This window comes from Acartia tonsa, chromosome 1 (genome assembly GCF_053477335.1).
Source record: "Acartia tonsa isolate MP-2025a chromosome 1, ASM5347733v1, whole genome shotgun sequence".
Lineage (NCBI taxonomy): Eukaryota > Metazoa > Arthropoda > Copepoda > Calanoida > Acartiidae > Acartia > Acartia tonsa.
The window spans coordinates 5,616,723-5,642,698 of record NC_137260.1 but is presented as its reverse complement, the minus strand read 5'-3'; the positions used below and the strand labels follow the sequence as shown (position 1 = coordinate 5,642,698).

General features: G+C 31.5%; 2 protein-coding genes and 1 long non-coding RNA gene across 3 annotated transcripts in view; all 3 read left to right on the top strand.

Annotated features, from left to right (window-relative positions):
- Nucleotides 1–408, top strand: part of LOC145321861 (uncharacterized) — a 40,502-nt gene extending 40,094 nt beyond the window's left edge. The window contains exon 14 of the mRNA XM_080163530.1: nucleotides 264–408. Coding sequence (XP_080019656.1) covers nucleotides 264–408 — 145 coding nt within the window. The remainder of the gene's footprint in view (nucleotides 1–263) is intronic.
- Nucleotides 409–2,059: 1,651 nt separating this feature from the next.
- Nucleotides 2,060–15,553, top strand: LOC145321775 (uncharacterized). Its single transcript, XM_080163420.1, has 4 exons — nucleotides 2,060–2,122; nucleotides 6,371–6,477; nucleotides 13,433–13,553; nucleotides 15,473–15,553. The coding sequence occupies exons 2-4, from the start codon at nucleotides 6,371–6,373 to the stop codon at nucleotides 15,551–15,553; spliced, it is 309 nt and encodes a 102-aa protein (XP_080019546.1). The 5' UTR covers nucleotides 2,060–2,122.
- Nucleotides 15,554–16,669: 1,116 nt separating this feature from the next.
- LOC145332009 (uncharacterized) lies at nucleotides 16,670–24,998 on the top strand. The gene is made up of 3 exons (XR_013884003.1): nucleotides 16,670–16,729; nucleotides 22,892–22,976; nucleotides 24,889–24,998. It is a non-coding gene; the product is annotated as an uncharacterized LOC145332009 (long non-coding RNA).
- Nucleotides 24,999–25,976: the final 978 nt, after the last annotated feature.

Below are 25,976 nucleotides of genomic sequence, written 5' to 3'. Positions count from 1 at the left end.
AACACCAAAATGTTTAACAAACAGGATCTAGGAACAAATATGAAATATGCGTGGAATATCGTCAATTTAGTTTGCTAACATTGAACTCATTTATTGGTCAGTTCGTTCATCCAGTAGGAGAGGAGGTTATGATGTAAAGGGGGTTGATTTGAAGTATGGTTATTTTAGCCAGCTACGAGTTTCACTTTATCAGAGAACATGAAAATCTGGTGTAACATCCAAATAATAATATATCCATAAATATATAATTATTTTTGTTTCAGTGGACGAGGTTTGTTAAATGAGAGCAGTGTATCTGTCCTATCCCCGCCTGTCATACTGACTGGACTAGATCCTGACACCATCTATTCCATCATTCTCATCAGCACTGTCGGCAAAACGAACAGGAACAAAAACTTTATTTTATAATGAATATGCCAAGCGGGTTAACTTAGGAATTCCTGGGTCAACAAAACAGGAATGTTTGTATATATTTATTGTTCTTGCAAAATACGATATTGTACATGTTTTTTTCAGTATGGCTTAGAACCAGTTTTAATGGGATTTAGAGCCATACTTGAAATATCTTTTCTTGTTAAACAAATCGGATCAGTTGTAGATATGTGCAGCTTATGGCAAAATGTTCATGGGATTTAATTAACTATTTTGAACTTTGAAAGTTGTCAAACGGCTAAAATTACATGTTATCACAAAAAATCGACATAAGAAGAAAAAAACGCAAAAAAGTCTTTTTCAATCGTTTATGTGCGCTGCAATATTGATTTAGGACTATTTTACATAAATTTTAGGCATTCTTTTAACATTTTTTTAATATTTAACAATACCGCAAATTCGCCACAAGCAGCCTTTACAATTTATAGAATTTTGAAGAAAATCATTCCTAGGAACATTTTACCTCATTGTAAGATACAAATAAAACCATAACATTGAGACTAAAATTAAATAAAACAAACAATTAAGCATCAACCAGACAGATAAAATTTAATTTTGTCCAACAAACATGATAATAGAACAGGGATCTTAAGGGATAAGACAATGGATGATCAATTAGTATACATGTCCAATGCTTATAGTCCGAAATTCTCCTTCTGTAAATTAACATTATTGGTTGAGAAGTTTAGAACCAACTAATTAAAATTTCAGGTATCGAATAAGATATCGGCATTATAAAATTTTGGTGTAGCGGGACAAAGTGTCTTAAAAATCAAGCATGTGACGTCATAAAAATAAGGGAGTTGAGAGGAGAGGTGAAAAAGAAAACCCCTAAAGAAGAGTTGGAAAATCGTGAGACAGCGTAAAGTGGCACCAAAAGTATGCTCTGTAATTGACCAATGGTAAAATTTATTTTATCGTATGACGACATTTTTTTTATGCCAATTTACGCTGTCTTGCAATTATTCATTTTTATGACGTCACATGTCTGATTTTTGAGACACTTTGTCCCGCTACAACTTTGAGTATCAATATAATTTAGAGTCCAATGTCCTCTCCCTCCCTGGAATAAACAGACGCATAAAAAGCTTAAATAACAACCTCATGTAATATTTGAGCAAAACAGTGTCTGAAAAATTAGGAGAAGGTCTAGAGATTCATCAAAATATGAAAACAAGAAAAACTTAATCCCAAAGACGCAATAAGAATAATGTTTCCAGTATGCCATCGAAACCGATTAATATCCACTGCACTGGATTAAAAGCGGTTGTCAGCCATACTGAAAAATAATGTATTATATCGTATTACAGACAATTTTCATAAATATTGAAATAAGCACCATAAGACAAATGCCAGTTTGGTAGACTAGGCCTTTTAATTTTTAATTTTAATATAAGAAGACAGCTGTCTAATAATACGATGCGATAAATAACAAATTATAAAGCTAACAAGAAATATTTCGTCTGTTGTCGCTTTGTTGTGTAATATATACAAGAGGAAAGGCTTTACAAAGACTTATGAAGAGCTTTTACTCCTAATTCTATATAACAAACAGTTCTAATGAAAACAATTTATGAAGCTTCATTAATATCAAGCAAAAGTTTTAAAGTTTTTGATTTGTAGAGAATACAATTTGGGAGATGTAAGAACAAACAATAATGTTTCATTTCTACCCAGACATCTTGTAGGGGTGAGTTCATAGATAAATAGATATATAGATAGATAGATAAATAGAAAGATAGAAAGTTAGATATATAGATAGACAGATAGATTGTCAGATAGAAAGATAGATAGATATATACATAGATATAGATAGAAAGATAGATAGATAGATAGATATATAGATAGATAGATAGATAGATAGGTAGATAGATAGATAGATAGATAGATAGATAGATAGATAGATAGATAGATAGATATATAGATAGATAGATAGATAGATAGATAGATAGATAGATAGATAGATAGATAGATAGATAGATAGATAGATAGATAGATATATAGATAGATATAGAAATATATAGATAGATAGAAAGTCGTAACTGTGCATGGTAATGAGTTGCGTCTGTATATAGTTCAAGGCATTCCCCATACTCTTACCACCACTGTCACGAGCCTGACATAGCAACATGTTGGTTTCATTTTCAACGTCCAGACTCGAACCCGACACCTCCCCAACAGCAAGCCGACACGTTACCAAATACACTAATGCCGAGTATTAGGTAGATAGATAGAGTATATTTATTATAATTATTAATAGAAAAAAAGTATTAAAATAAATGTTAGCATGCTGACCTAAGCTATTAAATTGTGTGTAAGGAAGGGTAGAAAATAAATCAACGCAACAAAAAGAAACTCAGGGTTTTTTCTCTCTTTGTATTACAAACATTATACCCACCCTCACAGTGAAATAAAAAGTTAAAATTGGAGTTTTGATAGAATGAACACTTTGTAATAAAATATAGGACAGGATAAAAATTTGTTAGTTCCTTAATTTCCCAAAAAAGACCAAGACGTTTGGGTTTTGCTTTATATGAAAGTTTATAATAGTTTTTTTGGTAATTGTTCTGATTTGTGTTTGTTTTATCCCACAGTGAGCTCCCTTTTCTTTGATATTCTCCAGAGACCTGTGAGACCTCAACAGGAGCAGAAAGGGAGAATTATTCCAACTCTTTGACTGCATAACCTTTGTCTGGAACCCATAGTTGTAATATTACCTTTTTAAAGGAAATAGGATATATCTTATCCTAAGATCTGTATGCACTTAGGGAGGAGACATTGGACTTAAAACTTTTTATGAACTGAGTCTTTCATTCATTGGCTAAAAAACTTCCAACCAATCATTTCTTGCACAGACAGGATAACTTAGTCGTCCATTATCTTATCCTTCAAAAGCCTTAATAATATGACACCAAAAAGAGTTTAAACTAATAACTTTTTTAAGGGAAATATTATAGAGTCAAGAATTTGTATGTTAGAATAATTATCCCTATATCTGAAGAACACCAGAGCTTTGCTTTATACCAAGGGTGTCATGTGAAGGGTGGTTTATTATAGAGTTTAAGCTATAGAGTAATTATATGCATTTTTATAAAACCCTTGAACAATGAAAATATCTCCTGATTTGAAGGTTAAAATTAAATGGGAAAAAAGCCTCAAATCATTTTAAGGCTTAAATATAAAAGAAATATTTGAAAACCATACCAGGGCCTAAGCAGTTATCAAAATCCTAAATTCCATACAAAAATCTTACTGATTTTTCTCATAGTATTTTATCTCTCATTTTAATAAAAAAAATACTGTCTAATAATACTCTAGTATTTGTAGTATATGTTCTATTACTTTCCTATATTATACACTAGTTTTCATTACTACAATAATACTTTATTATAAACATATATACTAGTGTCTAGGCCCCTAGAGGCCTCTATGGGTACTTATGGGAAGGGAAATGACAATCGACCCTTAACTCTCAATTTTAATGAAAAAGTGAAGAAAAAAATGTGGAAGTCCTGGGGGAATTTTTATATTAATTTAAATTTCTACCTACAATAACAATTTCTTCTAATAATAACATTATATATTTCTTCTGGTTTATTAAAGGAAAATGTTTTCAACTGCCCAACTAATATGATTTCTCCAGACATGATATACTATCATACGGTTTATGTAATTTTTCATTCCCCCAATTTTTACTTTTGTTTGTATATACTTGGTTTTCATATTTTAAGACGTCTTGCTTTCTGGCCCTTTCCAAATTTTTACTTATATTATATACATTTTATTTGTAGTTAATATATGAGTCACTTTGTCTGTAAATTTATCCTTAATGCTATGGAGATATGGTTGAATAATAGTTTGAAAATAATTACCACCATAACAATGCCTTTTTGTATGACTTGGTGATTCCCAAAACTATTGAGCATCTACTTTATAGTATTCTTTGTCCATCCAATATGCTATAAGAGAAATTTACTCGCCCTTTACATACATAGTTTATAATTATTCCAATATTATTATTACTTATGTGCTTTGCTAATTTTAAATGTTGTCATCCTTGTTATTATCTAAAGTATATTAATCTATTATTACTTGGATGTTGCACCATTCTTACTATTTACTTTCTAACTTTAATCTAAAAACTTATCCAACTTTTATTAAGCCAACGACTTTCGATTTATTTCCATTTATTTTGCTATATTTAGGTTTACACTTTCGTTAGTATAGGAAGGAAAATATTTTTTTTATGTTCATGAAAGTTTTACTTGATAAAAATAAAATATATATCGGTCAACATGATTCAGTAGTAGAGTAGAGTAGTTTTAATATTCATTAAAAATGTAATACTATTAAATAGCGGTTTGAAATTGTAAAACCTTTGTTTAATGTGATTCTGTGATAAGCTATATCACTAAACTAAGAACTCTAGCCGCAGCGCTCGGCTCCCTAGCCTGCCTAGCCGCAGCGCTCGGCCCCCTTCCCTGCCTAGCCGCAGCGCTCGGCCCCCTTGCCTATAACCTAACCTAACCTAAAATAGTTGATAACGCCGATCTCAGTAACTAATGAACCGATTGGATATTATAATTCAGGGAATGTATCAACTGGTCTTGTGGTGATTTTGGGCTATTTTCTTGGAGGATGAATACAATAACCTTCCCCCCCCCCGCCCCCCCCCCCCCTAGAGGCTAGAAGCAAAACCGCTAGTATTCATATAGATTGATACTATTTTAGATACATAGATAAATAGATACATAGATAGTAAGCTAGAAAGAAATATAGATACTAGAAGTTAGATAGAAAGATTGATAGACAGATAGATACTTTATAAGATATAGTGATGGAATATGGATACATAGTTTATGAGCTAGTTGGAAAGATAGATAAATAGATACTACATTATATAGACAGACATATATATTGATAGATAATATATAGGATAGAAAGATTGATAGATATTATGTTAGATAGAAAGATAGATAGATACTATATTAGATAGAAAGATAGATAGTAATCAATACTATTTGCAGGTCACACAGATTCATTTGTCTTTTAGCCACCATCACTTTCACAATGGATATAGGATGTAATGATACGTGGATATATTGACAAGCAAATTTATTGTTAGTTTTAAATTGCTAATATTGACCTCATTCATTGGTCAGTTCGTTTATCCAGTAGTGGGGGAATTGGATGATGTTAAGGGGTGGATGATGATGGGGGGGGGGGGTGGATATCGTTATTTTGGACAGTATCTTAAAAGAACTAAAAAGTTCTGGTGCAACATCCAAGTAATATTAAATCAATTGCTTTCTTACTTTCTCTCTCTCCACACTACAAACAAATTAATTCCTGGATTAAATGTTTTTCTTAAAGTACTAAGCCCCCACTCAAGTTCTTTTGGGTATACTCCCTTTCGTGGTAACGCCTCTTAAGGGGCGGCCCTTTGTATTTTCAAAATAGTTTTTCTCTTATTTCTAGCCCCTGCGGGTGGGCTCTAACCCTGCTTGGCCAATAACCCAACCCTGTTGGGAATCACCTAACTCAACCTAAAATAATCTGTCAAAGGTCATTGTAAAAATACGACGAATCGCCCCTTAAGAGGGGTTGCCACGAAAGGTACTATACCCGTTATTTTTTGTCAATTTAAAGTTAGGACGGAGGCAGTTTTTAGTTTGTATATAAATCCAGGTCAGGTTAGGTTTTGTTGGGAACTGGGTAGCCAGGCGGGGGGCAGGGTTTAGGTAAGGCAAAAAACTTCATGATTGATAATTTAAAGAAAAAACTTGTTAGGTAAACAAACACTTCATATTGAAGTATTTTGATGTTTATTTGACTGTCTACCTATTTATTATGTTAAAAAAATCGTTTGATTCTTAAAATATCACGGTCTTCAAAAAACCACCTTTAAACAAAATTTGCAATATCAGTTTTATTTCAGATGAGTTTGGAGTCTTCAGGGTTGACAATTCTAGAGCTGGTGCTTATATCTTTGCTTATGGTTATCCTAGCCTTGGCTGTTCTACTATATATTCTTTCTAAATCACTGTAAGTTTATTTTTAATTGTTATTATATTGTTGTTTTGACTGTAGTTCTCAAATGGATATGTATATGGATAAGTTACAATTGCAAAAAGTAAGGAATGATTTTGGTGCCTATATCTTTGCTCATGGTTATCCTATCCCTGCTCATGCTCAAGACCAACCGACCTGAAATGTATGATAGATTCGCTTTGAACAAGAAACTCTTTTTTATTGTAATACTTGAAGAATATATAGTTATTGCAATTTCTTTTACCTTGCACTACATATAGTCAGGAATCTAAAGGCATACGACAATGGCCGATAAATTGATGTATATCTCCAATATTGATACCAAGAAATATTCCTTCTGTAGGTAACAATTAGTGGTTTAATCGTTTGGACACTCAACTTAATTAACCAACCAATCAAAATTCGATAAAAGACCCCAATTTTGTTAAGCCAACAAATAAGAAACGTTATTTTAAACTTTGGAGACTAGTGTAATAAACAGCCCATTGTCCCCTCCCTCCCTGACATATAGTAGCAAACAAGATTTATATGCCTAGAAATTTTATTAAAAACTTGTAAAAGTAGTGCACCAGGCTACATAGGGGTGTCCTACCATTTCTGTAAAAATTTTATTAAAAACTTGTAAGAGTAGTGCACCAGGCTATACAGGGGTGTCCCACCACTTCTACAGAAATTTTATTATGTAAAAGTAGTGCACCAGGCTATACAGGCCCTGTATTACAGGGGTGTACGCCCATTTCTGCAGAAATTTTTAATGAAAACTTTTAAAATTTAACACAATCGCCACAATCACAATACTTACTATATAACTGTAATAATAGCAATTGGTTGCATCATAAAAGCTTAAAAAAATTATTGCTCACTGTTTATGTGTCAAAGAAGTTTACAATACCCAGGATGGTAGGGGAAATTGGACTGTTCATTATATTGTTACCCAATGTTATCTTATTATTTAACTTCAAAATTTTGGGTTCTTTTTATCAAAAATGTATTAGTTTGATAAAACTAGTAGTTTCCAAATCTTTCAACGAATAATTTAATCTACAAAGGATTAATTCTGTTTTTCATTTGGGGATGTACATAAAAATATCATTCATTAAGTTATCTCTAAAAATATAAGCTCCCTAAAATCATTCATAATGAATGTAGATTTTAAATTCCAGCTATGTTGAGATGGTTGCTTTTGATAATTCATTACGATGATTCGATCTTTACGTAATAAGACTTTTAGGATTATATATAAGTTTTGACAATATAATCCTATGTTTTTTAATTGGCGCAGTTGATATTTTTGCGGAAATCATAGAACACCGACTAAAGCACACAGACAAACTACAAACTATTTTAACATTTCCCATAAAAAAAAATATTTAATACTTTTAAGTAACCCCTTGTAAAACTATAGTTTTATTATCTTAAGCAATAATTAAACGACTTTTTAACAACATAAAGCTTAAAAGTAGGTCATAGGTTATAATTAAACAATTGCATTCAATAAACTTCCTTGGTTATTTTTTTTAAAACGAGATATATACGGGTGGGCGGTTGACTTGAGAGGGGTCTTTTTTAGAGTTTTAGGGATATTTCTGACAATTTTATTGTTGAAAATTGCACAATCTAAAATATAGATCAAGTTCAAAGCTATGTACATCTAACAAACAGACAGATGACATTACAAACAAACAAACAGACAAATAAGGATGGATGGACATTTGTACAAACAAACAAACTAATAACATAACATTAATCTAGGACAATTTTGTTCATAAGTAGCGCTGCAATGTATTTGATAACAGGGATAGTAAACTGTTATAGAACAAGGATGACAACATCTATAAAAGTAGGACAAACGGACATTAACACTTATTATAGTGTCAGAACTAAATAATCAGAATATAAATGTATAAAAGTCGAACCAAAATTGTAAGTAAATTTGTTGAAAAACTGCTTGATACAGGATAATGTTTATGAACATACTTACAATTTTAAGACTTGATTATAGAGTTGCTTCGCTGATAACATTATACTTTGTTGTCCCAGGAATTGATATACCAAAAATCAGATCAATCGGATGATTAGATCACATGAAAATTTGTTGTTAAAAAAGTGAAAAAAACGACATGTTTAGAATGGACGTTATACGGACATTCTGGTAATGATTATATAGTTGCTACGCTTTCTAAATCGTATCTAACTACTAATGGAATCACCATGCAAAGTTTGAACTCGATAGGACAATTCTAACATGCCTTAATTAACGAAAATGTTATCCGTTACGGACGGATGGACGGACCGACCCTAATTATAGAAAAGCTTCGCTTTGCTTTAAAAAAAGAAACAAATTATGACATATTCATAAAATATAATATTCAAAGTACAATTTTTCAAGCTATGTAAATAAATTGCTGTAATTTTGTTTGCTTATAAATATATTTCAGTAAGTTAGACTGTAATACTTGAAATCTTCAAATGACTGACGGACAGCAGGGCGTACAAACTTGCCCTAACTATATAGTAGCTGCCCTGTTTATAATCAAACGACATAATACACTTATGTAGAAACAATCATGGAGGGAGGGGACATTTGGCTGTAAACTTTAATGGTACTCAAAGTTTTATAAACATATTACTCATTCATAGGCCAAAATACTTTTATTTAATCTTCATCGATCTGTTCTAGCTGGTGATATTTATTTAAAGTGGTACTCATAGATATTGATTTATATTTCATTGTCTTATCCCTTAAGATCCTTGAGAAACAATGCAATTTGCACAACAGAACTTCAAATTAGGCTACAAAAGAGAAAATTGAAAAATTAGAGTGAAAGTTAGAGAGTTAAAAAAGAATATAAAGTAAAAGTGCAGAATCCTTCTATATAAGGTAGTAGTAAGTATTTTGGTCAGTAGCTTTAGATTTAAAAAAAACCTATTGAGTTCTCCTTTTAAGGGAACATTAACATAGTGCCCAGTATGGTTTTAGTATTTAAACTTTTATTTAAGTCTTAGAATGGTTTTAGGCTATTTTTTCTGTTCTTCTTACTACTTTAAATGCAGAGCCATAGATGCTAAGGACACAACCGCTAGTTGAATAAATAGCAACAACTATATAAGTAGATAAACAAAAAGAAAAGTAAAAACAGACCAAGGTCTTGTGTTTTGATAAATGGAATTAAAAACTACATCCTGTAGAGAAAGAATAATTAATTAAGTTTTAGAAAGGTTACATACAGTGCTACAGACTTGTATTTATATAAGTCTGTCGGTGTGTACCGAAGTATCTTGCTAACCGCTGAACCGATATGGTTCTCTATTACAATTTAGCTTCTCATATAACCTATACTGTTTCATGTAATTGCATGTCTGTTACGTTGAACTCATTAGGCAAAAACCTTATTCAAACAATTATTTTCACAGATTTATTTTGTTGAGAAAAAACCTTAACGATAAAATTGAGATAGATTCATAAAAATTAACTCTGCTTCGTTTAATTGTTTGTTTTTTTTTGGTGAGAAAAACTTACTGCTGTGAAAAAGTATAAAATATACAATTATTTTGAATAATATCTTTTTTATGAATTAAAAAAACTGGTTTTAATAATTGTACATTCTATATCCACGGAAAGCGGTTTATAATACGAAGAAAGAAATAACTATTACAGTATGGCTTCGAAACTGATATTTATCCGCTGGATTAGAACCGGTTCTCAATTATACAAAAAAAAGCATTGTATATTACAGACAATTTATACTAGTATTAAAATGAAAATCATAAAATTACTTCCAGCTTTGTTAGCCCGTTCCTTTGGCCCCTCGCGGCTAACCAAGCTGGTTTAAATCATATAATTTATAATTTTGACAGCGGTAAGCTGTCTATAATACGATGCAATTAATAACATTTTAAAAGATTTTTTCAACCTCTAAAAACTAAATACGTAATGTTGTACCTAATGCTGCTATGTCAGATGCATGATATTTATGGTAAAATCAGTTGGGAATGCCTTTTTTAAATGTTAAATAAAACATTATGATACATTACTGAAAAATAGAGTCTTATTGGTTAATTTTTTTTTCTTTACATAATCAATATTTAGTGTATAATTTTTCTGATTAAATGTCCGTTTTCCTTTAAGATTGCATCAGTATACATAATTTGTTTTCTTCTGTGTCATTCTTGTAATTGTCTTCTTTAGTAGTCAATAATATTTTATATTTTTGTAAATATGTGTCGATTATTATTTGCTTATAATAAAACGTAAAACAATTTCTTTGAAGGCTTACATGTTGAGGTATCCTCCCCTAAATTGTTAATGTCCTTCCCTGTAATGGAGTACCTTATCGGTGAAATCATTAGCTACACACACATACATATATATATCTTGTTACTTTTATGTAAGGATTCAAATTTTGACATTATCTATACATTTATAAAGTTAACCTAATGATAAGATATAAAAGATGATTTATCTCTTTATAATGTAATATAAATGATTATTAACAACATTAAGGGCCTCTAATCTCTTAAACAGGAGATAGATTTAAAACTTTTGTCCTAGAATAAAAGTATTGTATCTAATATAGAATAGTTATATATCGCATCGTATTATAGACAGCTTTTTGTAGATAATAAAATAGAAAACTGGAATTAATCATAATTTTTTTGTAAATAATCCTTATAATAAAGTAACAGGATGTCTGTCTGTTCCGAAGGATATCGCTAACTGATGTACCGATCCTGTTTTCCTTTACAGAGTAGCTTCTCATGGGTCCCGGGAAGGTTTATAACTATTTTGGGGGAGTTTACCACCACCCTCCCCTAGAAAAATTTCCCCCCTAAAAAAAATTTTCCCCCTTCCAAAATTTCTTTCTTAAATCTAAAATAAAAAAAAAATGGTTATACGCCCCCTAGAGGCCTCTAGGGGCGTAGCCGCTAGTTGTATATAATACAAAAAATGGTTTTTCAATTTGGCTTGGAAATGGTTCTAATCCATTCTACTCCTAGAAACATATTTTATCTTCAGTTACACTATCCCTTATCCCTGGTTCGTCTTAAAGTTTGGAAAACAAATTAGATAAAGTCTGCAGACACAACATGTGTGCCTCAGCAAGTTAAGGGAATAGCGAAAGGGTTTTAGATTTAAGTTAAAAAAAATACATTTTAAACACGTTGTTCTTTTCTGTGGCTTAATTTAAATGCATCTCTACAATTCATTTTATCAGAAAAAAATTTAATATCTAACTCTGATTTTAAATAAATATAAACTTTTGTATTTATCATTTACTGATTTGTGTTGCTTTTACCTTTACAGGACGGTTAAGAATGAAAACCATAAAAATAAATTTGGCATGTACAAAGATGTTAGTTTGATAAAGTAGATTGGGGTTGAGATGAATCAACAGCTTTTAAAACTTTGTAATTAAAGTTTAAGTTACTGAAATTGTAAAACAGATTTAATCTTTCATGATTTCTTTAAGGTGTTTTTTTTTTTTTTTTTGTAAGTTGATCGATCTATAAGGAACTTTTCTATGTAAACAAAATACAAGATACTACAGGGTCTTTTGAGAAAAATATATTAACAAACACAAAATATATAGAAAAACGTATATACACAAGTTTCTCTTCTAAAAAAAGACATTGCTTTTTGATTTACAAGATTTTTAATCACTATCTGTTTTGAAAGCACAATTTAAATATCTCTTAAATTAACAATTTTATGTGATGTTTTTCTTCATCGTAATACAAAATAACTTCAGCCCTGTGTAAACTGAACGTTGTTTTAAACCATAAGGTAGCGTTTGCAATACCTATTATGAATACAATAGATATAGTACATATAGATGGTCAAACCATAAGGTAGCGTTTTAAATAATACATATTCTGAACACAATGTATATAGTACACCTAGATGGTCAAACCATAAAGTAGCGTTTGCAATTCATATTGTAAACGCAATAAATATAGTAGATCTAGATGGTCAAACCATAAGGTAGCTCTTGCAATACATATTATGAATACAATAGATATAGTACATCTAGATAGTCAAGCCATAAGGCAGCGTTTGCAATGCATATTATGAATACAATAGATATAGTACATCTAGATGGTCAAGCCATAAGGCAGCGTTTGCAATGCATATTGTAAACATAATAGATATAGTACATCTAGATGGTCAAACCATAAGGTAACGTTTGCAATACATATTATGAATACAATACATATAGTACATCTAGATGGTCAAATCATAAGGCAGCGTTTGCAATACATATTGTAAACATAATAAATATAGTACATCCCGATGGTCTAGTTGGCCTTAGAATTCATCTAATATTATAAAGGAAATTCTAGCAGACAAAAACCTTTGTTTATTTTTGTTATATACGAGTTATTTAAAAATTGCCAGGGGCGAAATATTTCAATGATATAATGATATAATTTCCCGAAAATCAACTTTATCCTTAGAAATTTAAGTATTAATACCTGACTTGTTATAAATGTTTTGTCATTTGCTTCGAGGGATGAAATTTAACCAAAAATATATTTATCCTAATGAATGTGAATATTTACAGCTGACTCTTTATGCGAATGAAATGAAAATTTTATTACATTATATCACCATTAATATAATTAGATTGTTATCCTTTTAGCTTATTTAGATAGTATGTATCTAGATCATATCTATTGTAAACACAAACTTATAACATACGTGCATCAGATGTTAGCAAATTTGCATTTACATCAAGAATATTCTTTTTTTATACATAATTTTCTTTTGCATAAGAAACAAAAACCTTAATCCATTATGTAACTTGATTTTGTATTACATATTGCTATCATATATTGCATTTTTTTACAATTAACTATTCAATGTTACGCTAATTCCGGAAATAAATGTCCTTGTCAAAAAAAGTTAATTTGTGTCAGTTAGACATTAACAAAGCATTTGTTATTTCAGGTTTCTCTATTCTGACAATATAGCTCAGCTGATATTCTGTTTCTCTCTGTTGATGGGATATGTGGTTATCTCTTTGTCCCAGACTGGTATGCCCTGCATAGTTCTCATGTTCCTACTACAGGTTAGTTTCATGGTTATATCTCTCTGTCCCAGACTGGTATACCCTGCATAGTTCTCATGTTCCTACTACAGGTTAGTTTCATAGTTATATCTCCTTGTCCCAGACTGGTATGCCCTGCATAGTTCTCATGTTCCTACTACAGGTTAGTTCCATGGTTATATCTCCTTGTCCCAGACTGGTATGCCCTGCATAGTTCTCATGTTCCTACTACAGGTTAGTTCCATAGTTATATCTCCCTGTCCCAGACTAGTATGCCCTGCATAGTTCTCATGTTCCTACTACAGGTTAGTTCCATAGTTATATCTCTCTGTCCCAGACTGGTATACCCTGCATAGTTCTCATGTTCCTACTACAGGTTAGTTCCATGGTTATATCTCTCTGTCCCAGACTGGTATGCCCTGCCTAGTTCTCATGTTCCTACTACAGGTTAGTTCCATGGTTATATCTCTCTGTCCCAGACTGGTATGCCCTGCATAGTTCTCATGTTCCTACTACAGGTTAGTTCCATAGTTATATCTCCCTGTCCCAGACTGGTATGTCCTGCATAGTTCTCATGTTCCTACTACAGGTTATTTCCATGGTTATATCTCCTTGTCCCAGACTAGTATGCCCTGCATAGTTCTCATGTTCCTACTACAGGTTAGTTCCATGGTTATATCTCTCTGTCCCAGACTGGTATGCCCTGCATAGTTCTCATGTTCCTACTACAGGTTAGTTCCATAGTTATATCTCCTTGTCCCAGACTGGTATGCCCTGCATAGTTCTCATGTTCCTACTACAGGTTAGTTCCATGGTTATATCTCCTTGTCCCAGACTGGTATGCCCTGCATAGTTCTCATGTTCCTACTACAGGTTAGTTCCATGGTTATATCTCTCTGTCCCAGACTGGTATGCCCTGCATAGTTCTCATGTTCCTACTACAGGTTAGTTCCATAGTTATATCTCCTTGTCCCAGACTGGTATGCCCTACATAGTTCTCATGTTCCTACTACAGGTTAGTTCCATTTGCAGAGCAGCCACGCTTCTATCTTTGGGCCGTTTATTGTATATATAGAAAAAACTGTCTAATTAAGACTAGTTGCTGCTACAACAGAAAATAGTTTTAAAGCCACCTAGTCGAGTAGCGTCATCCCACTTTTTTTCAACAAGAACACTATATAACCCAACCTAACCTGAATTAAAGTAATCTACAAATGAAAAACTACCACCTTCCCTCATTTTCATTTTAAAAAAAGTGTGGATTGTCTGTGATGAATAAGCCACTTTGAGAGAACATAGCAACATTTCTTTAACTTTTTGTTTGCATACTCAAGCTTTTTTACACAATTGTCTAAACAAACATATTATTGTAAAAACACACTAAACAATACTTCAGTTTTTTATCATAATTATGTTTTCTTGTTTTCTTTCATACAAGTGTACTAGAAGTCAGGGTTCTAAAGGGATAAAACAATGACCATTAGATTGATGTACATCCCTAATGAAAGTTCCCAAAGTTGTTAGGCCAATGAATAAGAAAACTTTATTATAAAACTTTGGAGAAGAAGAATAAACAGCCCAATATCTCCTCACTCCCTGACTTGAAGTGCTTTATTTTTAACTGAAAATAAGAAATGTAGACAAATCAAGAATGATTATGTACATAATTGGCATAGCAATAACAAGCTAACAAAATGTTTTAAAGAAAGCTGCCATTTCTTTGAATAATCTATTAATAGATTGAGATTTTAAATCCCAAATCTTGCAAATTTAAGGACTAAAATCACACAATAAAAAAGTAAAGTGTTTCAGAAAAGGTGCTAAAATATTTAGTTTAAAAACCTTCCCTAGATCTATACAAAAAACTTCATTGTAAAGGATACTGATAAATCCAATTTTTAATGAAATTAATTTATTTCACTTATGTATTTCTATTTTAGTTATTCTATCTGACAGCGTTTATGGCCAGCTTCATTGAAAGTCTCATCATTCTACACAAGGATTGTTTTGAAACCATTTGAGATTTAAAAATTTAAAGTTTTTTATCGCATTGGAGGTAGTATCAAAAAGAAGTGCAATAAAAAAAATGATAACATATTTTAACAGTCTAGTAGAATAAAGTAAAATGGTGCCTAGTAAAGCACATAACGTCCCCCACCCTCTAATTTGGGAAGTGAAATAGTTATTTGTGTGTTAGTTCTTTACGTTAGGTTAGGTTAGGTTATAGTGGGTACAGAGTATCCCAGAAGGCAAGGTTTTGTGTAAATATAAAAAATATACTTCTATTATTTTTACTTTCAAACATAGGGGGATTGGGGGGGGGGGGGGTTGGTGGTCTATTTTGGCTATGCACTTTAAGGGAAAGTACTGTAAATTTAACAAATATAGGTTATTAATGTAATCTTGATGACAAAGTAGCTTGATGTCTGTCTGTCTGTCCGTTCATCCATCCGACTGTCTGAAGCTTAAGATTTCAGTAACCACTGAACCAATTGGATTCTACTCTTCAGGGTATATACCTATCGGTCCTGTGGTGGTTTTAAGCTATTTTCTTGGAGGGTGAAACACCACAAACCCCCCAAAAAATGAAAATTTCCCCCTCCCAAAAAAAATTTTCGTATTTTTTTCTAATTTTAATGTTTTTTAAGTTTTTATATAATTTTATATCTTTTTAAATTTTTTTGTACTTTTTTATACTTTTTTATATCTTTTATATTTTTAATTTTTTTCTTCTTTTTAAATTTCTTTTCTTTTTTTAAACTTTGTTTTTTCAAATTCAAAAAGATTGTGAAACCTTCCTTCTCCTGTAGGGGCAAAGCCCCAAAAAGGCTAATGGCAAAGAAATTTTTAAAAACATTAAAAAAGAGAAAAAATTCGAAGGGTTTAGAAAATATAAATTAATATAAATAAATATAAACAGTTATAACAAGTTATAAAATGTTATAAAGAGTTATAAAATACAGAAAATATCTAAAATATGTAAAAAAAAAATTTAATTCTTCCCTGAACCTTTAGAGAAAAAGCCCCTAGAGGCTAGGGGCGAAGCCGCTAGTATCCAATAAGACACTAGTCATACATAACATTAGCTATAAAAAAAAATAATCTACAAAAATGATGATTTTAAAATTATTTTCGACAGTTGGTTGATTCTGTTATTCTACCTTCACTGGAAAGATCATGGGTTGTGGTTTTGTCAGGTAAATATAATCTTATATTTAAAACTTTACATGCATGTGTTTTATAATAATGTTTTCTTATTTGTTGACTCAAAATCTTTGGGTACTTGTACTAAATTTTGATTGGTTGGTTCATTAATCTGCAGAAAGGGTAATTTTGTGCATCATCATTGGGGATATACACAAATTTATCGGCCATTGTCCTATCCCTTTAGATCCCTGAGTGTATAACCTAATAAGTCTGTGTATAGTGAGACAGATTACTTAGAAAGATTAATTTTTGCGCAACCACACACACTTGACCTACAAACATATTTATACCAAGACAATGGATACATTATTACTTGGATGTTGCTCCAAATTTTCATGTACTCGGATAAAGTAATACTCGCAGCTGGATAGAATAACGATATCCCCCATCCACCCTTTTCATTCCTACCCCTTCCCTCCTAATGGATTAACGAACTGATCAATAAATTAATTTCATATTAGCAAGCTAACTTGACTACAATTTTCCCTGCTAATATATCCACGTATATACTATATCCATTTGCAAGACAAATTCATAAAATAAACAAGGATAAAAACAACCATAACAGCAAGGCTCGACGAATTAGAAGTTTGAACAATAAATGTACAAGTATAGATGTGTAATCAAGACAACTACATGGCTCAAGTGGAAGTAATGCTTTCTTTTCTTTTGTAGTTACTATTTATATGTGTTTCTATTTTAGACGCTATTAGCTGATTTTGCGCAACCACATACATATACTTGACCTACAAACATATTTATACCAAGCCACAGTCATAAAATAAACAAGGATATTATTAATAACAAGAAAACATGGATGATAACATCCATAAAAGCGAAGCTCTGAAATGGAAGGACAAACGAACATTAACACTTGTTGAGTGTCAGAACTGAATAAACTGAATATTAATGCACATGTCTAAACAAAATTATAAGTCAATTTGTTGCAAAACTGATTAAATTCATGTTACTGTTTAAGGACATACTTACGTTTTTAGGACTTGATTATAGAGATGCTTCGTTTATAACACTATTCCTTGTTGTAATAGGAATCAGTATACCAAAAATCAGATGAATCGGATAATTTTAACATACCGAAATTTGTTGTCAAAAAAGTAAAATCAGCATGTTTTAAATGAACGTACGGACTTTCTGGTAACGATTATAGAGTTGCTGCGTTTTCAAAGTCGTACCTAACTGTTAAAGGAATCATTGTGCAAAGTTTGAAATCGATAGGACAATCATAACCTGTTTAAATTAACGAAAAAAGCTAATTAACGGACGGACGTACGGACCGACCACAATGATAGAAAAGCTTCGCTTTTAAAAATATACTAGAAAAAGAAAACTTAAAGCGGTATCCCTCAAAGTGACTATTTATTTAGGTTAGGTTATATTAGGTGGTGGGTAGTCCCGCAGACGTATGCAACACATCGACTAGGTAAAGGCCCAACCCCCTTCCTCTTTTAATTTATCTAAAAAATAAGGAGCTAGGGTTTCAGTGCTACATAGGCACTTGGAGGGAAAGCACCCGACGCTAAAACCCAATTAACAAAAAAGGTTAAGAAATTCAATAATTCCTCGAAAATTAAAATACACACGTTCTCTTCATGTGGGGTCTGTCCGTGAGTCCTTAATGAATAGCAAATGGGCATTTTAGATTTGTACTATCGGTTTTAAAATTTACTTGATAATTTCTGAAAACTACTTTTTCCAATATAAAAAGTTCAGTAACTCTGTTTTTTAATGTTTTTTTGTCCCTCTGATTTATTTTATTTTCATCCCTTATAATTTTTATATATCCTGGCAAAGATAATATTAATGTTGAAAGAAAATAAATTTGTGTATCCACAAAAATGGATCTATTATTAATTGGATCTTACACCAGATTATCATGTACTCTAATAAAGTGAAACTTGTAGTGGGCTGAAATAGTAATATCCCCCTCCTCTCCAATTTACCCCATTCTCCAGCTTCTACTGAATTAACGAACAGACCAATAAATGACAGGGGGAATAGAAATCTATAATGAAGATAATATTTCTCCTGTCATAATATCCACATATATTCTATATCCATTTCCAGAAAACACATATTATCACCCACAAACAAATCTATCTTATTCTCCCCCAATTTAACATTCGTTCATCCAATACAACAAAAAATTATAAAAGAGTATTATTTATGTAAACTTTATTCTGCTCATAAAAAGAAGGTTCATATTTTTCGCGTGTTTTCCGTAAAGGTGTGTGTAACAGTTTTATAAAATATGCTAAAAGTCAAACAGTTCTTGATTATGACCAAATGTATATTACCCTGTCCCATTTTAGAAAAATTTTGTTAAAATTTTTGCCCCAGCCATAATATGGTTGATTTATGCAAAATAATTACCCATGCAAAATAGTTTTTCTGTAATGCAAAAATTGCGATGGTACAAGCACTGCAAAGTTTTTAAAATTTGCAAAAAGACCTGTTTTTAAACCTCTTGTACCATCTCAATTTTAAAGATTTTTACAAAATTTCAATTTTAGTGTGTTGATATAAACCTAAAATTTACAAAAAAAAATGGGGGCAGTCTCAATTATAACATATGAAGGACAAAGGTGCAGCAAGTAATTTTCCAAAGTAAAAATTGCCAAATTGCATACACAAATAATAGGGTTGGGCCGGATTGGACGGATACAGATATCTGGCTGATTTATAATGCCAGATATCAAGTATTCAGGTTTATATTGGCACACTAGAATTGAAATTTTGTAAAATTTAAAATTGAGATGGAACAAAAGCTTTAAAAACGGGCTTTTTGCAGTTTTTCAACGCCCCCCCCCCCATGTTATCTCAGTTCCTATTAGAGCTAGAGGGCTAAAATTTATTGTGTAAGTCCCCTGTGTTATGATGAATTTCCGACCTTAAGTAAGTCAAGGTCAATTTTCGCTTCCTTCACCCTTTTATTTTACAACCTTTGTTTTTAGGTACTTTTTTACTGAAAAATTTCAAACGGCTGTAATTTTTTTTTTTGAAGCTAGAATAAATTTTTTTTTGCAGAATATGTTAATCCTTATTTAAATTTTATATTTCAAATATTAAAATATAAATTTTAGCGGCCGCAGCTGTACTTGGCAGCTGCCAGCCGCCGCAGTCGGCGGTCGGCAGGAAAACGGCGGCGGATCTTTATGAAATTTTAATACGTTATGTAGACATGTAAGAAAAGCTTAAGTTTAAAATTTGAAGTCTCTAAGTCAAAGGAGCTTGAGGAGCCATTTAAAGATTTCTGTAGACCTGGAGGATCAGGACCTGCAGGATCATACCTGGTACCTGAAATTGACTTGAACACCTGTATTTAATATGAGGATGTACTACTAGAGGATATTTTAGTATTTTGGTAAGATAAAATGCTTTTTTAAAGTCAAAAAAATATTTTTGCTCTTTACCTGGATGACCCTGCCAGGTTTGCTGGCATCCTGTGCCCGCCAGGATAGAGATATTCAAAAAATTCCAACTTTCGGTTATGTGTCATACCCAAACTTAAAAAGTCACGCAGTTTGGGCTCTTTATCATTCACACACAGAAAATGAGAAAGAAAAAAACGGATGGGGGGGGGGCGTTCAACGCCCCCCCCCCCCCAACCGTTAAGGGTTAAGAACAGTTTGACCTAAGCGCATTTAACTAAACGGTTACACACATATTTATAGAAAATACGTAATAAAATGACCCTTACAAAAATCCGTTTTACAATATACAACTGCTGTATGTTTATACCAAAATTAATTTACTACTTGTATTCTGGATAAGCACATTTAAATCTATATTTGCTTTTAAAAAAAATATTTTTAGCAGTATTCTATATCAACTATTTCTTTTGGTGGATTTTTTTTGGAGCAAGCTCTTTTATCTTCTCCCCTTCTCTTCTGTTTCTACTCATTTACAAGTTAGATATCAGCAACTTAACAAGGATGATAACTTCCACAAATTACAGGGATCTTAATGGATAAGACAATGGAAATAAAATAAACAAATTTCCTGTAGTGTTAAGGAAAAAGACAATAGATGATTAATTGATATACATACCCAATGATGATAAACAAAAATACAAACAAAACTATGACAAAACTATCTTCAAAAAGTTTGGGTTAAGTTTGGACTTGAAGTCCTATCTATTTATATATATTTTCTCATATTCATTCGAATCCGCTGGATAGGAACCGGTTCTCATTTATACGAAAAAACTATGTCTAGCATCGTATTATATCTAGCTTTCTACGAATATAAAAATGTACAATCAAAAGATTAAAACCAGTTTTTTTAGCCGGTGCCTTCGGCATCTCGGGGCTAAAAAAACTTGTTTTAATCTCATAATTGTACATTCTATATCCGCGGAAAGCCGTTTATAATAAGATGTGAGAAATAACTATTCTTTGAGCTATAGTTTTAGAGAATTTAGCAAGGAATACATTTTTTATTGCTATATTATGCAAACAAACATGGACTAAATAGTGGACTAAGGAACAAAACAATTATAAAGATGCTACGCACCTACAAAAAAAAACCTGAAAGGGTCTGTCCAGCTAAAAAGCTAATGAATTATTTGGGATAATAGACAAAAAATATAGAGTGGCTATATCTGTCTTTATTAAATATTTTCATAAATATTTTTACAGCTACTCTGTAACGTGTGAATGTTAAAAACTACCATATCATAACGTCAAAATTTCCTTTCATCAATGTAAGTTTATTTACAAAGTACATTGCTCTTTTTTGCATTATGTTAAACTGGCTATTTGTGTCATTAACGAGGACATAGGGGTAAGAAAAGTAGCGTAAAATAAGCAAAGACTTTAGGTTGAAAATAAACTAGCCTAAAACCACTACAGTACCTATTTAAAGATTCTTCTAATAGGAGAACTAAATCTGTTCAGTGGTTAGCAAAACCTTAACGGACAAACAAAACAAAAAAAACATTACTGATTTTACTATTTTTTGCAGTCTACTCGTTGTGTTTCTATAAGATTATTATTTTTGTTTTGTCTAATAGTATGTTTATGGTGAGTCTATAAATAATATTTCTCATTTAATCCAGATGAGTTTTTCCCTCGTTTGGGGTAGATTTGTTGATATTGATTAAAACACATTCATGTTGGAATCATAAGATAAAAATACCTTACAAAAAGTATAATTACAACTTTTAAACCGACCATCAGCCTCTAGTATCACTCTTTTTTTACATTTTTTTTACTCTTAATCTAGCCTAAAAATTGCCCTGGACCAATATCAAACTTTTCCATTTATTGTGGAAAAAATGGTATAGCTGTTCACAAAATATTAGCATACAAATATTGCCTGTCTATCGTATAAGATCTTGCTGGACTGGTATGGTTCTCCTTTACAGTATAGATTCTTATAGATCCAGGGAAGGTTCAAGACTATTTTAGGGGATATTATCAAGATATCAATCTCTAGAAAAAAATTCTGCCTCCCCCAATAAAAAAAAACTTTTTTAAGATTTACTAAATTTACTAAATAGGGGCGTAGCCGCTAGTGATAAATAAAACAGAGATTATTTGTTATACTTCTTATTGGATAATGCAAAACAGATGTTTTCCAAGATTAGTAAATTAATGCATTATTAACAAATAATAACAATATTCATTTTAGCAAATATAGCAATATTTTTTTTTAAAAATCTAAAAGAAAAGTAGCGCAATAATAACAAACTCAAAAAAATTAGAATAAAAAAGATGTAAAAATTGTTTAGTAAATGTAAGATTAAATCAAAATTTGGTTACTAAAATTTAATTAATAAAAAATCATTATGTTATATTTCTTTTTTTAGTTATTTTATCAATTATTTATTAAGTAATCATAACGTTCTTATGAAAAATACATTTCTTATTTGTTGAGAAGCTACTCTAGAATTTACTTTGTCTGTCATTCGGTCCGCAACGATATTGTGAAATGTGATTTTCTTGGCTGTTTTTAAGAGAGATAACTTTTTTTTTAAAGACTTCCCATCCAAAAAAGCATCTAGTAAGTAATTTATTGATCCGTCGTCGGTCTGTCAGTAAAAATAAATTTGAAATGTTTAATTTCCCCTATAATTGTTTCTTTATTTAAATATTGTCAATAATAATAACTAATATACCTATTTTTTTTAGTTATTGTTCCTGGAAGTATCTATACTGGAATAACAGCTCCCTTCATCTACAAACATATTCAACCAATTTCCCATCTACATAGAACGTAAGTTTTATTTTCAAAAGCGAAGCTTATCTATAATTAGGGTCGGTCCGTCCGTCCGTTCGTCCGTACGTCCGTCCGTCACAGAGAGTTAGCTCTTTTCGTTAATTTAAACAGGTTAGAATTGTCCTATCGATTTCAAACTTTGCATGATGAATCCTTTAGTAGTTAGGTACAATTAAGAAAGCGTAGCAACTCTATAAACAATACCAGAATGTCCGTACGTCCATTTTAAACATGTCGATTTTTAACTTTTTTGACAACAAATTTTTGTATGTTAAAATTATCCTATTCTTCTGATATTTTGAAAACTGATTCCTATTACAACAAGGTACAATGTTATAAGCGAAGCATCTCTATAAACAAGTCCCAAAAATGTAAGTATGTCCTTAAACAGTATCATCTATTTTTGCAGTTTTGCAACAAATTTTTATAAAAATATTGTTTGTACTGATGCATTAATATTCTGCTAATTCAGTTCTGACAATCTACAAGTGTTAATGTTCGTTTGTCCTTCCATTTCAGAGCTTCGCTTTAATGGATGTTGTCATCCTTGTTAAATTATATATTAAAGGGAGTGGAAGGGGGGGATTTCATAAGTCAAGGTCTAAAGAATACTCAGATCCAGTCTAAACAACACTTCATATAGCTTAATGATTTATCTTATTCAATGAATCCATCTTTCAAAATAGTTGCATCTAAGCAAGGGCAGAAATATAACCTAAAATTACCCCAATATTCTAAAAATGAAATAGCCTAAAACAGTCCCAGGACTTATGTGAAGATACCCTAGGTTCAGTATTCATTGAAATCTTAAGCAACTTACATAAAAAAAAAACTTGGAGCTTTATATAATACCGGATATCCGGCAATATAAATCAGCCGGATATCCGGTATCCGGCCAAAAATGTATGATTATAAATGTCAAAATTGTTGAATTAGTTTTCCTTAAATGTTCCGTTATAAATGAAATATATTAAGTATTTTTTAGTTTTCTTCGTACATTGATTTACAATAATACATTTACAAAATCGACCACTTTATTTGAGATCTACTTGGGATTTTCAAACATTTTGTTTTAGTTTGACTTACACTAATTTTACCTTTTGTAATCTATGTAAATTGCTAAAGGAGTACTAACGATCGAAGTAGTAACTCTAATATATCATTCTCCACTTTTTGGGTGTTTTCCCTTTGATTGCTCAGCGTGCAAAAAACCTCCTTCTTCACAAAAAAAACTAAATGGCAAACCCTCACAAATTAATTTCAAAAATTTAATTCAAAAATACCTAAAAATATATAATCTTAAATACATGCATATAAAGAAAAATACCTTATAAAATGTTAATATAAATTTCCTTGCATCCTCTTCTAGAACAACCTTAGCCTGCAGGCTAAAACTAGATGCATGGCTGAAAAAGTGTACAATGTTCAACATTCTTTTGATGTATTTTCTTAATTAGATAATGAAAAGACCTACATTCTTTCTCTTTCTATATCATATGTTTAAATTCATTATGAAAAATCAAAATATGTATAGTGTTTTTTTACTTACATCGAAATGTCTATTTATATAATTTTAATAATTTTTTTTAAAGTTAAGCATTTCTAAAATTCTATAAGTAATAATCTACCATGTATGTTTAACCAATTAGGTCTTTATTTTATTTGCAATTTGTGCAATTATGACAAATTCAAGGATAACAACAAAAAAGAGAATAACAAAAAAGATAGACAAACGATCATTGATTAGAATATAGAATAACAATGTTATCTAGAAGTCTAAAGAAATCTTGTATACCATTACTTAGACACAAGATGCTTACAGATGGTTTGATTTTATAACCAAGGCCTAATTGTTCTATATTATTAATTGTAAATTATATGAAATGTAACAAAATTAAATTGTATTTAGATGTTGGTTCAACGTGATAGCCTGGGTATGGTGGGTGGTCTACCTGCCATGCATTCTCCTGTCCTTGTCCACAGTCATCTGTATCTTGGCAAGTTTTTGTGCTAGCAAGGTAAATATATAGATAGTGATAGCCTGGGTATGGTGGGTAGTCTACATGCCATGCATTCTTCTATCCTTGTCCAAAGTCATCTGTATCTTGGCAAGTTTTTGTGCTAGCAAGGTAAATAGATAGTGATAGCCTGAGTATGGTGGGTGGTCTACCTGCCATGCATTCTTCTATCCAGTCATCTGTATCCTGGCAAGTTTTTGTGCTAGCAAGGTAAATAGATAGATAGTGATAGCCTGGGTATGGTGGGTGGTCTACCTGCCATGCATTCTTCTATCCTTGTCCACAGTCATCTGTATCTTGGCAAGTTTTTGTGCTAGCAAGGTAAATAGATAGATATTGATAGCCTGGGTATGGTGGGTAGTCTACCTGCCATGCATTCTTCTATCCTTGTCCACAGTCATCTGTATCCTAGCAAAATTTTGTGCTAGCAAGGTAAATAGATAGATATTGATAGCCTGGGTATAGTGGGTAGTCTACCTGCCATGCATTCTTCTATCCTTGTCCACAGTCATCTGTATCCTAGCAAGTTTTTGTGCTAGCAAGGTAAATAGATAGTGATTGCCTGGGTATGGTGGATTGTCTACCTGCCATGCATTCTCCTATCCTTGTCCATAGTCATCTGTATCTTCGCAATTTTTTGTGCTAGCAAGGTAAAAACATTGAATTTATCATTTCTTTATCAATTAATCTTATTTTTAGTAGCAAAGCTACTGTATATGGTATATATGCTCGTTTTTCTGTACGTCAATGGTAATTTATGTTTTGGAAAGTTTTCATGCTAGCAAGATAGAACTCATGAAATTACTACGCTTTATCAATAAATCTTATTATTATTAGCGGAGCTACTCTATTAAGTAGGTAGGTATGTTTTTTCCCTTTGTCAAGAGTCAATTTTGTCAGTAAGTAATTAGCCAGGTAATAACTAAAAATTTAACATGTCTTTTTCAACTAATCTTAGTATAAGTAGTGAAACTACTTT

Excerpts from the sequence above, each read along its gene's own strand:
- LOC145321775 (XM_080163420.1), top strand. The coding sequence starts at position 6,371 with ATGAGTTTGGAGTCTTCAGGGTTGACAATTCTAGAGCTGGTGCTTATA. Across the intron at positions 6,478-13,432 it reads TATATTCTTTCTAAATCACT|GTTTCTCTATTCTGACAATA; the intron begins GTAAGTTTATTT and ends TTGTTATTTCAG. Across the intron at positions 13,554-15,472 it reads TTCTCATGTTCCTACTACAG|TTATTCTATCTGACAGCGTT; the intron begins GTTAGTTTCATG and ends TTTCTATTTTAG.